Genomic DNA, 14,393 nt, shown 5'->3' with positions numbered 1-14,393 from the left:
AATTTAATGGACACTAACCCTTGGTTTCCAAACACAACCAACGTGTTTTAAACCTACCCAACACGACCCAAGACTCATATACAAAGAGTAAAGGATGGAAACTAGAAAAAGACAACAACACATCCACGGAACCGAGTCTGAAATACAATTAAACAATGAAAGGAAAACTGGGATCGCTATATCCCTCACGCGACTTTACTCATATTGGAAACCGCAGAATCAAGTTGTGTGGCTCACGCGCAATTAACAATACCTCTCACATCCAGTTGTAACGCTAACACAAACAACCAAATTAAATGGCAAATAAGTCCTTTCACAAAAAAAAAAGGATCAAACGGAACATTAGAAAACATTTAACGGAACATTAGAAACATTTGGGACCAAATGGATCATAAGTTCAACATTTAAGATTTATTGGTCAATCTCCCAATTATTTATTTAACAATTAAAATATTAGTATGTATCAAGACTACAAAGCATTTGATATTTCATAATATTAGTGTTGTTGTTACACTTTTATTTGATGTTACCGGTAGGTTGTGTTGTGTCAAGTTTCTATTATTGTGCTTCTAATTATGTTGAAAGCTCCTTATGTTTGAATAATTGAATGCAACATTTTGGTCTTTTCTTAATTCCGACATTGATGCATACTTAGGAATGTAGTAATAGATGTAACATCAGTTTTGCCATGGACTACTAGATTTGTTATGTTCATAAAAAATAAAGAATTTAAATTTGTTCCTGCATGCATGATTTTTTTTTTGGTTTGCATATTCTGGGTTTTTCTTCCAATGAAAAGCTGGATAAGTGAATATTGACTCAAGGGCACAACAAGATGGTGACTTTGATGGCCATGGATTTCGTGGATTTTTTTTTATTAGTTTAAATGCGTTTGTAATTTCTAAGTTTATTTCTTTTAATGGGATTAAGTGAGAAACAGGGGATAATGTACTATTAATGATTGTGTAAGATCTTAGATTTTAAATATTCAAGCATTCTCATCACTGTCTAATGAAATCATGCATGATGTAGTCAATAAACTTTTACTTCAATGCCTATTTATTTATTGCATACTTCAATTAACTTTTCTTATGTGGCTTTATATGAACAAACTGTAAAGGTTCTTCAGATCAGGGAAGGCGAAGGAATTGAACCAATCTTTTATAATACTAACTCACTGATTGTAGTGATGGTTGCATTTGGTAATTCTCGAAGGCATTTGGAAGCATTGTTCTTTTTTTTTTAACACTACGTAAAAGGAAGTGCAGGACTTCATATTGCTTTTCCTATTGAGTTCTATGACAGTCCATTACAACTCAAGGCAAATTTTTTTGAAGGGAATAAACCAGTTATCTACATTACACTTTCATACTTATGAAGGTGAGGAAGCTTGACTAGGTGTCCTATCTTTTTAATTTTAATACAATAGTTTGTTTTGTCTCTTAGCTTTTGTTGGCAATAGTCAGTTTGAATTGTTTGGATTTTCTCAAGTGTTACTTTTTTTTAAATGGTAATTTTTTTTAAACGGTTTTTTTTTAGCCTTCTATGAGGAATCATGTATTTTGATCACGAAAAAATTGCTGGTGTTTAGTCTGATAATTGCAGATAAATTGGGGAAGACACTGGTGCTTTTATCAAGAAAAGTTATGTTATGAATTTTTTATGTTCAATTTCTCTTAATTCATAATTATTGGTTTTCTTGTTTCTCATAAATATTTTGAATGAGTTTTCCTGTTATGATTTTTTTTAGCTGATTTTTTTTAAGTCGAATTCAAGTGTTGGAGTGATTTTGTTACAGGTGACTGATAAGCATTAGAAATGTTATGGTTGTGTTGCTTTTTTCTTTGTGTGCTAATGATTGGTCTTTCATTCTTGATTGGATGATTAGTTTTTTTTTTTAATAAGCTATAATGATTATTCTTTTGTACCAAAATGTTCATTCACCATTCCTCTTATGCTTGAAGTATGTCATTTTGAATTGATTTGTTATAATTGAGTTCTATAGCGCAGTGAAATTGTTGTCATTCTGAGTTGATTTATTTTAATTGAGTTCTATAGTGTAATGAAATTGTTGTCATTCTGAATTGATTTATTTTAATTGTTTTGTAGAGTGTGAGGTACCAAAAAAATTGTTGGCCTTTAGGCATGAGTTATAAATTATTATTTTTTTTACTGTACATTTTACTATTTTGATTTGCAATATTACTGAACATTATAAATTTTATATATTTATTCCTTAATTTGTATTAAGGTTAGGGGGAGTTGTTATTTTAATTGAGCTTTATAGAGCACGTGAAAATTCTTTAAGAATCATCAAAAGATGCTATAGACTTTATAAATTTTAACATAATACGTATAAATTACAATTATATTTTGATCACACTATTATTTACACTGTGTCTTTAGGATGGGCATACACTAGTAAGTTCTATATTTTAGATTTGTAATCTATATAATCTCATATTTTTTCTTGTGATTCATTTAGTCCTTTTGGATGTGTATGGATTCATTTGCCCGTCACATTTGAAAAAAGTACATTAAATTTTTTTTTATTTTTTTTGAAGTGTCACATCATACCCACTACGTTGTTATATTTGGAAAAAGTACATTAATGATTTTTTTTAAAGAATGTCACATCATACCTGCCATGTTATCAGATTTGAGAAAAGTACACTAAGGAGTTTTTAGTTTTTTTGGAGTGTCACATCATACCCGTCACGCCACGTTATCACATTTAGAAAAAAAATACATTAAGGAGTTTTTAATTTTTTTGGAGTAAAAGTCTTGGAATGTCACATCATACCCGCTACATTGTCACATTTGGAAAAAGTACATTAAAGAGATTTTAATTTTTCTGGAGTGTCACATTAATACCTGTCATATTGGAGTATCACATCATACCTTTCACATTAATAAAATGGTATAATTGTCCACCAAAACACTGCCAAAATAAAAAATAGGACTACACGGAAAGAAACTCCCCATAATAGGACTTAATAGATCAATAGAAAAAATTTGTGACTAATTAAAGTACTTGTTTGTAAGATGAGATTTAAGTTATGTTTGAATTTTAAATTTGAAGAGGAAAAAAATGTGAATGTAATATAAATTAAGTTTATTTATAATTTTTTGAAATATATTTTTTATTTTCCTCCACAAATCTATTCCAAAATCTTAGATTCAAACATAATAAGAATTTTCAATGATTTCTCCTTCTCATAATTTATATTATTTTCTTACATTTTTACCCTTTTAATCATCTAAAAACATTTTTTTTTTTTTGAGGACTAAAAAAAAACAGGCGATAAAAGAGATCTCTTTCTTCAATTTTTAAAAAAATAAAAATAAAAATCAGCTGAAACAACCAGAGAGCCACCATGTTTGTTTTCACTTTTTGAACTCAATTTTTAAGAAAATTTAGAGTTTTTGTTTGATTAAGTCCAAAAATCCAACCAAAAATCCTAAAATCCAATTTTCCAAACCATTTAGGAAAAAAGAAAGAAAAATGCTCCCGACCTCTAAACCTTCACCACTAAATTAGCACTAATGACGTGGCTAGCTTACGTGGAAAACGGATACAAACTCGCCCATTTCCCCTCCTTATTATTTCAAATTTCAAATTCATTTTGAACACACAATACATTTGAAGACTCACTCTATTCTTCCTTCCCTTCTTTGTTGTGCCTCTCCTTGGCGACCTCCTCGACGAGCGTAGCTCTGCAACCCGATCGGACGAGTGCGGCTCTCCAACCCCGGCGACGACGCAGCTTCTACAACCCCGGCGACCCGACGAGCGCAGCTTCTGACGACCAACGACGACCGAGTCTCTCTCCGTCTTCGCACCGGACTCGCTTCTCTCGACTCTCTGTGTTTTCTCGATAGATCTGTGTGCGCAAGTCAGTGAAATAATTTCTCTCTCTCTCTCTCTCTCTCTATATATATATATATATATGCCTTAATTTGTTGAAGACAGATTGTGACTTTGACTTTGATTTCACTTTGATTTCATCTATATATATATATATATGCCCTAATTTGTAAAACACAGACTGAGTTGAATTCATAGTAATGAGATTTTCATTTGTCTTCTAAATTCAACCATCCAAATATATCAGAAGAGAAATTAATAGATAATGATTTAAAGATTGTTGATAGTGTGTAACTTGAAATAAATTTGAATGTGTATTTTTCTGACTCAATTTTTTTGGATGTGTAACAGGAATTACGGACATTGAGATTCACTTTCTCCAAATTAAGTTCACAGCTATTGGAGTTTACTTGGACTCTGAAATTGTGGGACATTTGCAGCAATGGAAGGGCAAAACTGTAACGCCCTCAAAATAAACCCATAATAACCATAACATTAACATGCATTTATAAAAGAAAACGAATCATTTGAGTTATTCATCAGAGTATTCTTATTGAAAGACATCACATGTAACATCCTGCAACATCAAAATAAATGCCCTAAGGGCTTACATCTTTCCAAGCTAACACTTGGATCCAAGAAGGATGAGTACTAACTCTTTTACAAGTTAAGCCCTAGGCTTGAATGTTTACATGAAATCTCAAAAATAACTAAATAAAACATATAACTAAAGACAAGTCTTCAAAACCCCAAACATCAAATCCTTCCAAGCTAAGTCCGTGGAGGTAGCTTATCACCTGAACCTGAAAATGATGTTCCCATAAAGGGTGAGCCACAGCCCAGTAGAAAAGTACTAAACCAGATATAAGCATTGAATAAAGCTATAGCATTCAATAGATGGTTAACCAAGATAATCAATTACATCATTTTACAGTCTCATGACAATATTGTCTAAGACACGTTTTACTTTCCAACTTTATCAATATGGCTCAGAACCTGGCCAAACTTACAACAGTGAACTATATGTATTATATTCACATTCTTCCAATGTCAACAAACAGATGAGACTCAAGCTCAAATCAAACACTTCATACTTCCAGTTTGATACACATTTTAGTGCTGTATCAAATAAAACACTTCAATATAAATAAGCACACATAAAAGTGATGCTAATGGAGTCCATCCCCTATCTCCTCCCAAACAAAATCCGGTTTAGAGGTCCATCTCCTATCTTCCCCTAAACCGTGGAGTACATCCCCTATCTCCTCCCACACAAAACAATATATATGCAAATGCAATGCTCAATCAATACACGTATTTTCTGTATTAATGCAATAGTCAAAATTAATGACTTAACCAATGTGATTAGTTTCAGTTATTCCTAATCCACATGCAATGTCTACAACAAACACGACTATCCTCCACCGATAGCCCAAAACAGTTATTTCTAGACTGGAAATAAATATATCAACAATTCAATAGGCGAGTGATTTTAATTATCCAACTACACCATTTAATCAAAGAATTCCTCAATTTCATGCATTTAACCAATTTCCCCAATTTCCTCAAATTAATTATATAAATTAATTTATCAAAACAACTAGGGTTTTTCCCAAAATTACCAAAGTACTCCCAACATATCAAAATACCAAAACTTAGGACAAAACTTATAGGATGGAGTAGGAAATCCCTACCTTGAAGCGAAGAACTCGAATGGAGAAGATGACGAAAACCAAAGTGCTCCAAACCCAAGATTGTTCAGATTAAACGGAAGCCCTCGACTCACTCTATCTTTTTAATGAAGGATCTATGGTAGAAACACACTCTAAATAGATCAAACCTAAGAGAGAAGGTGTGTAGGGAGAGGGAGAAGACGGTTCTAGGGTTTTAAAATCAAAAAGGAGATGAAAAATGATCCTGAAAGTCGGATCTCGGATTTTTATACCAGTCGCCCCGCTCGAGCGTGGAAACCCCCGCTCGAGCGCCACTCACAGACTCCCGCTCGAGCGGCCAAACTCCCGCTCGAGCGTCGAATGCACTCTCCCAGAAGTTTTTGCAGACAGGTCCCCGCTCGAGCGCCCAACTCCCCGCTCGAGCGTCACTCACGACTTCCCGCTCGAGCGTCCAATCCCCCGCTCGAGCGGCCAACACTACACAGGACATACTGGATGGGTGTATTCCCCGCTCGAGCGTCCAAACCCCTGCTCAAGCGGACAAGCCAAAATCTGGGCAACTAGACTTGGTTCCTAAGCTCAACCAACCTGCTCCAAATCTTCCCAACACAACCCAAGACTCAAAATAAGAAAATAATGGATGACAACAACAATTATACAATGACGGAATCTACGGAACCTAAGTCCGGATGCAATAATCAAATGGGAAAAGACCGGGGTCGCTATAAAAACAGGAAAGGACCTAACTGAAGATGATGACTTCTTTGAGGCCCTCATTTCTGGTATGATTTTCAGTTCTGCTATTTAAAAAGTAACATTATATTCATAAATCTTAGTTATTGTTAAGAATTTCTATTATACTTTATAAGATTGTTATGAGAATATGATTAGTCTTAAGCTTCCAGATTCATTAAATTGGTCAGAAAATTTGATGTCATGATGGTAAATTCAACATTGCTAACACTTTCTTGCTAAAAACATGGATATGCAAAAATATATGGTTTTATATAATTATGATATGTCATTATGTCATATATGAATATATCATTCACAAATAAAATAATAATAATAAAGTGAAATCTAAAATTATTTTCTATAAGTCTGTATTAATTTTCTTTTATCTTTGTATCCTAAAATAACTATTTCAAACTTTATAATATTGGGTGTTTGAGGACAAGCTAAAAAAGTCAACTTTTGGCTTTAAAAAAATCAAAAAGTCGCTAAATTGTTTGTCATCAACTTAAAAATGCAGATATTACATGACTTTTTCACACAAAAAAAACTTGTTTAGCAACTTCCCAAACTCATTAGCTGTTTTAGCTCCTAAGAAAGTTAAAAGGCCATTAGTTTCATTTGTGTCAATCGATGAATTTGTATGTTTCCCCATGTGTTTGAAGAGTGTCTTGTAAATAATTTTTAACAATAATTGGACGCATTTAGACAAGTGCCTGACCAATACATGTTTGGAAGTATCTGATGAGAGTCTCTATCCAACACAAACACGACACCGACACACCACTTTTTAAAAAGTGTCTGTACTTCTTACCTTTTCTGATAGTTGCTTTTGAGTTAATGCTACCTTAAGGTCTCAGTTTTTACGAAATTGGTTCTTGGCCATGTGATTCAAGTTGAACTCTTTTTAATTCAAATTTGCAGCACCAGTTGAGAATTTCTTGAGAGTTGTGGTGATCAAGGAGATCAAAGGTTCTCAGTATGGAGTGCAGCTAGAGAGTGCAGTGAGGGACCAATCAAAGGTTCTCAATTTGGTTCACTAAATGTGAAATAATATATACAATCAAACCTTTACGAACCAACAAGGGAACACAACTAAAATTACCTCAAAAGGATGTTTCAGGTCTCCAAAACCATTCAGTTTGTCGTATACAAAGTAAAGTAGAGAAACAATTCTGGATAAAATGGAATAATATTCAAAAACTAGAAAGTGAAAATTAAAAATAAATAAATGAATAAGCTTTTCTGTAATATGTTCAATCTTCAATGTGTCTAATATGTGCCCTAAAATTCATTTGAGATGCAAAGAGCATATCTCCTTGAAAAAGTCAGTTGCCCCTCTCATCTTTCAAATGTTTCTATTACATGCTTCCATTTGTATTGATTCATTAGAATTTCCAGTCCAAACATTTGATAACTGTTCTGATAAAAAACAAAACTTGTGGAATTATTACTTATTAAACAAAATAATAGGGATTTATGTATCTTTAATGACTGATTTATTCATTATTTAACATAAATACTTTTGACATTTGTGATGAAATGACTTTTGATGGACAAAACAGTATTTTGTATGTTGAGAACAGTGTAACTTATAGATTGAGTAAGTTTTTTCATGCTGAAGTAGGTTTAACCTAACCATATCCAAGCTTGACTTGCTATATTTTTTTGCAAGTTCAAGCTTGGTGTTACATCAATGTAGGACTGCTTTAGGGAACTTGGGCTATGCTGCCTATATTAGGTATTACGGTGGGTTTTGGTTTCGAAATGTAGATTTATAGGTGATAATGTCAACTTCATATTTCGCTTCATATTTTTGCAGATGTCAACTTCAAGTCTTAATTCACAACGTAGGGAGGAAGGGCAAGTGCGAATGGACAATACACCAACTGTCACCGAACAACTTCAAAGTGGAGGCGAACATCTTCGATTTCAAAGCGAACAACATCAATTTCAGAACGCGCAGATGCAAAAATTGCAAAGGGGCATAAATAGAAATTCGTGTTGTATTAATGGGATCTTCATCTTGCTTGTAATTGATGTTATATTAATAATGAAGATGTAATAATTTGTATTCAAGTTAGAACATGTAATTGGTGTTGTATTAATTATGAAGATGATATGTATGAAGCTTTATGATATATTACAATTATGGATTGAGAAGTATGAATATGTAATCATGTGGATTGTTTGTTATCTGCTTGGAACATATTTTGGACAGATTTTAGGCTGATTTCGGACAGATTTTGGTATGATTTTGGACTGATTTTGGGCTGATTTTGGGCTGATTTTCGACAGATTTTGGACTGATTTTGGGCTGATTTTGGACTGATTGTAGGCTGATTTTGGACAGATTTTGGGATGATTTTGGACTGATTGTAGGCTGATTTTTGGCTAATTTTAGGCTGATTTTGGACTGAATTTTGACAGATTTTGGGATGATTTTGGACTGATTTAGAACATAGATTCTGTTTGTCTGGTGCTTCACAGATTTTTGCATACATTGTTGTGTATTTGAACATACATTGTTGTGTATTTTAACACAGGTGCTTCACAGATTTGTCTTCATTGTTAACACAGATAATTGACAGATTGTGAACACAATTGAATCACATTGTTGACAGATTTAGACACATATGGACACAGGTTCAACACATTTTCAACACATATTTGGACACATTGACAGATTGACAGGTTGTTGAAGACAGATTTTTGCACACAGGTTTTTTAACACAGTTTTGAAGACAGATTGTTTGAACACTGGTTTTTCAAACACTGGTTTTTCAAACAGTTTTGAAGACATATTTCTGCACACAGGTTTTGCAAGACAGATTCAAATACAGGTTTTGTTTCACATTGTTTCACACAGATTTTTTCAACACTGGTTTTTCAGTGTTGAAGACTTTTGTTTTCACATAGGTTTTCCAAGGCAAATTCGAAGATAGGTTTTTTTCACATAGTTTTGAAGACAGATTTTTGTACATAGGTTTTTGAAGAAAGATTTTTTGAACACTGGTTTTTCACACAGTTTTGAGAACATATTTTTTCCACACTGGTTTTTCAAGATAGATTTGAAGACAGGTTTTTAACAGATTTGTAACAACTTTTTTCACACAGATTTGGAACACATGTAGTAGATAGAGCACAAATATAACAACATCAATTGGGAACATTAACTATAACAACAAAGTAGGGAACAACATCAATTTGTTCTCAACTAAAAAATAAAGAAACTGAACAATCCAAAAATATATTAAATAAATTATCCAAAACAAAATAAAATCCAAGTTTAGTCACATAAAAGGCATTACAATTACAAGTTTCCAACTAACGAAAACTACCGCCACGGTCATTGTGGTTCATTTGTACATTGAAATCAACAAATGAAGATGGTACAGCTCCATAAATTTGATGCGTAGCAGTCATGGATTGTTGAGTTCTCGTAAATCCCGGTGTGCCTCCAATACAGTCCGACGGGGTAAGCGATGTGCCAACTCCATATATCTGAGTTGGGGCATTTATGAAACTTTGTCTTCTCATAATGTCCACACTTGCCGGGGTGAGAGATGTGCCTCCAATAGCATTGGCCATGCGTCCCTATTCAATTAAAATGAAATGTTAAAATAAATTGTAAAATAACATAAATTGCTCAATGTAAATTCGTATGATGTACACGTACTGGCACACATAAACTATTTTCCATGCCAACCATACAAGGATAAAGCTCTCTACGTACACTATGTTCAGGTTGAGATTGACATTGACCTTTACCTTCACCTCCAAGCACCTTAGTACCCTATATTCATAAAAGTTCATGAATGCTTCAATTGTATGACATGATTACAATAAAATATGAGTTGAATAGAGAGTAATGAATACCAATGTACCTTTGATTTGTTATGTTTTCTTTTGCTTGCCTTCAACCAATTCACTATTTGATCTACTTTGGCGACCTTTCTTTTAGTAACTGGACGACCTTTTCGCCGAGCAACCAAAGGACTAAGCAACTTGGTATGACTGATTGCCTTTCTATTAATGCTGCCAATTGGGGAAGATGGTACATTACTAGTAATAGGTAGTACATTACTAGTCGAAGGTGCTACATTACTCCCACCACCTTCATCATCTTTCATCACTTTTGCCTTGATTTCATCCAACCCACGGTCGATAAGTTTTATTTTCCCTTCACAGTTCCCAGCAAATTGTACAATGCCAACCAATTTTCTGCTCATGTTCTCATACACCTTTGCATTGAAATCATCCCCAAAGCCAGTGTATGTGGTTTTTATGCATGTGTACCCTCTATCCAAATCTTTTTGCCATCGTGTTAGAATGTATTTATTTGGAACCTCGTTTATGCATCTTGCAATGAGCACAACGAGTGAGTGAGCACACATGATGCCCCTAAATTCAAACAACCGGCACATACATTGCACATCAAATTCGGTGGAATTATAATAGACAACAAAGTCCACATGCTTCATCTTCCCAAAAACTACCACAGCTTCCTTTACAAAATATGTACAAATTGAACCCTCTTCTTTGACAAGAAACGGCTGACAATAAACTAGTCGCTTCATCTCTACTTGAACTTCTTTGAATTTTGCATTGGTGTATGCATCCTGAAATTGCTTTTCAAAACCATACACAGTTAGGCAATCAAAGACTTTGTGTCGAGACTTGAAGTCAGCTTTCTTCTCTTTCTCTACCTTACTTCTCAAGGCATTGTCATATTGTTCGACAAATTGTTTTAATGTAGTCTTTGGGTTGACATATCCATCGAAAAAGGCATTCATACTCTCACTTCGTTGTGTCGTTGACATGCCAGCCCAAAAAATATCTTTGACATAGACAGGAACCCATCGATGTCGCTCATCATATAACACCCCCAACCATTGATTCTCATAAAGATTGAATTTTGCAATCATGTCTTTCCATTTCATCTCGAATTCATCTTTTGTGAATGTGTCATACACTGCATTTTGCAAATCCATCTTCATGGATTCATATTGGGAATACCCTTTCAATTTCTCCGAAATTTTCTTCATGATATGCCATAAACACCATCGATGTCGAGTATTGGGGAAGACTTTTTGTATCGCATTTTGCATAGCTTTGCACTGATTAGTTATTATAGCTTTTGGGGGATGATCTGACATGCAATTTAACCATGATTTGAATAGCCAAACAAATGTATCAGTGTCTTCACTAGATAACAGGCCACAACCAAGCAAAATCGACTGTCCATGGTGATTAACTCCTACAAACGGAGCAAATGGCATATCATATTTATTAGTAAGGTAAGTTGTGTCAAATGAAACAACATCTCCAAATTCTTTGTAAGCCGTCCGACTCATTGCGTCCGCCCAAAACAAGTTTCTTATGCGAAAGTCACTATCAACATCAATCATATAATAGAAACTCGAATTTTGTGCGTGCATCCTCAAAAAATATTTTTGAAGTGCATCAGAATCTCCTTCTCCAAGCCTCAATTTTCTAGCTCTATCAATGTAATTTCGTGCATCTCGCTCATCTAATGTTAATGACTCATAACCCCCAGCTTCAACAACCATTGAGTGATAATTTCTAGACACCCCAATCTCTGCTTGATCATTAATTTCTAATCTTCTCTTCACAGGAGTAAGAATTTTCTTGTTCATTGCAAAATGACGTGAGTCGGTGGGAATCAAGTCATGGTTATGGTCAAGATTAACTGTGGTTAACATAAATCTCCCATCCTTTTGTAAGGTTGCCCGTACCCTTGCTTTACAATCAATTTTTGTAGACAAAGATGGCTTTAGAGGGTTTACTTCTGATTTTTTGATTCTCTTTCCCGATCTAGAACATTCAATCCCAAAATATCTTAATTCCCCATTATCGCCACAAACTTGAGTTTTATAAGCTATGGAAAATCCAACATGTTTAGCATATTTGGCATAAAATGAATACACTTCTTGCTTTGAGCTAAAACACATACCCCTCTTTGGTTCCTCAACTTCTTCACTCTCATTTAATAAAGGATTCTCAGCACTGTTCGAACCAATCTCCATTCCTGCCCATTCAAAAATACCATATGAAATCAAATGATTTGATAGATTAATAGAATAATAGAACCAAGCTATTCTGTTATTAATCTGTTATACTTACACATATACACACAGATTAACAATGCAAGCTCTTGAACAAATTACAAATATTACCCTTTCAACAGACTATAACATATTACCCTTTCAAAAATTAACAGAGCTTCAAGTTGTAACAATTTCTAATCTGTAAGAGCTTCAAATTGTAACAATTACCAGATTAACAGATTATAAAAATTTTTAACAATGCAAGTTACCAAATTAACCCAAAATCTGTCCAAAATCAGATTAACAATTTATAACAATTTAACAGATTTGGACTATCATATTATCTGTTAATTAACAATATACAAATTTTGGACTGTTAATTAACAGATTTTGGACTGTTAATTAACAGATTAGCATTTCCAAACAATCTACAGATTCCCAAACAATTTAACAGATTTGGACTGTCCAAACTGTAAATTGTTATAATCTGTTAATTGCCATTACAACTTGAGTTTTAATCTATTAATTAACATATTTGGCATTCTCAATCTGTTAAGCTATACAATTTCTGTTAATTTGCTATGAAAATTATAAGCTTTAATGTATATTTCATTACATATTTGGCATTCTCAAATCCTATTTTATATATATATATATATATATATATATATATATATATGTGTGTGTGTGTAAGTATAGAGGAAGAGATGGACAAAAGCCACAGATAAACTTACCTGGACGAGGGACGACAATCAGATAAGCAGACGCCGGACGAAGACGCCGGAGACAGTGCACTAACTTGAATACGTCGGACGGTGGATGAAAGGGACGGCGGAGGACGCTTGAGCGAGAGGGGGAAGACGCTTGAGCGAGACAAAGATGGGGACGCAGACACGATTTCTTCTCCCTAGAACAGCCCCGATTCAGACGAGAGAGGGAAGATGCTTGAGCAAGACGAAAACGGGGACGGAGACACGATTTCTTCTCCCTCTATTATCAGATTTTTGGGCGGGAAGTTTTTTTTTTTTTTTCACAGTGCGTGAAACACACGCACTGTAATATGGAGGTCTGATTTTTCCTTCTTTATTTGATGCCACGCAATTAGAGCTCCGATTAGTGGTCATAGTTTAGTGGTCTGAATCGGAGCTGAAAAAGAAATTATGTCTTCTTTATGTCAAGTGATATGATATTTTCTAGAGGGATTTTTGAATTTAACGTACAAAATTTAACTTCAATTTTGAATCTAACTCCAACAACCAAGCAATGGCTTCCCTCCAGTTCGTGATAAGACTGGACGGTGCTGTTGGTCCCATGGGAGTCCACCATGGATCCTGTTTCGATAATCTGAACCGTTTAATGTGTAAAACTCGTCAAGTACTAAGGCCCCGTTTGGAGACTTACCATTTTAGCCAAAAAGTTATCATTTTAGCCAAAAAACCAACAACTCATACCAAAAAGTAAAAGATTCTCTTTTCTCTCTACTTTTTGCACATCTTTTCGTAATTAGCCAAAAAGTCATCCCAAACAAATAAGTTTTTTTTACCTAGCTCTTTGGCCAAATAGCCAAAAAGTTACTATTAGCCTGTTCCCAAACGAGACCTAAATGTCTGAAAAAAATCACGTCGATCAGATATTGATAACTATGTGATTAAATCAGTTTTGTATGGAAAAAAAAAATGAACGGTAAAAATAAACAACTTACAAAAATCAAATTTGATCACATAACTACCGATATCTGATCAACGTGATTTTTTACAGACATATAGTACTCAATGAGTTCTACACATTGAACAGTTCGAATTATCGAAATAAGATCCGTGGTGATCTCCACAGGCCCAACAGTATCTCCAGTCCGTGATTGCACTAGAGAGAAGTCATTCCCTGTGAAGTCAGATAATAAGGATAAAAATTGGAAAATTTTCCCATGTTCCAATTCCTATACAGATCATTGTAAGAATGGCTCTGCTGTCAGTGAACATAAGCAGAGCACTGTGGTGGCTTGTATGAAGCCAGAAACTGACTCTGCAAGCGAACAGTTCGTTCAGTTTG

General features: G+C 34.2%; 1 protein-coding gene across 1 annotated transcript; it reads right to left on the bottom strand.

The window, feature by feature from the left end:
• Positions 1–9,600: 9,600 nt before the first annotated feature.
• LOC114283316 (protein FAR1-RELATED SEQUENCE 6-like) lies at positions 9,601–12,323 on the bottom strand. Its single transcript, XM_082876658.1, has 3 exons — positions 10,161–12,323; positions 9,953–10,069; positions 9,601–9,870 (listed from the first exon to the last, which is right to left on the bottom strand). Exons 1-3 carry the CDS (start codon positions 12,321–12,323, stop codon positions 9,601–9,603), a joined length of 2,550 nt encoding a protein of 849 aa, XP_082732784.1.
• Between the last annotated feature and the right edge of the window lie 2,070 nt (positions 12,324–14,393).

This window comes from Camellia sinensis, chromosome 6 (genome assembly GCF_055761805.1).
Source record: "Camellia sinensis isolate YWXY chromosome 6, ASM5576180v1, whole genome shotgun sequence".
NCBI lineage: Eukaryota > Viridiplantae > Streptophyta > Magnoliopsida > Ericales > Theaceae > Camellia > Camellia sinensis.
Note: the sequence above shows the minus strand (reverse complement) of the source record. Positions and strands in the feature narration are given on the sequence as shown.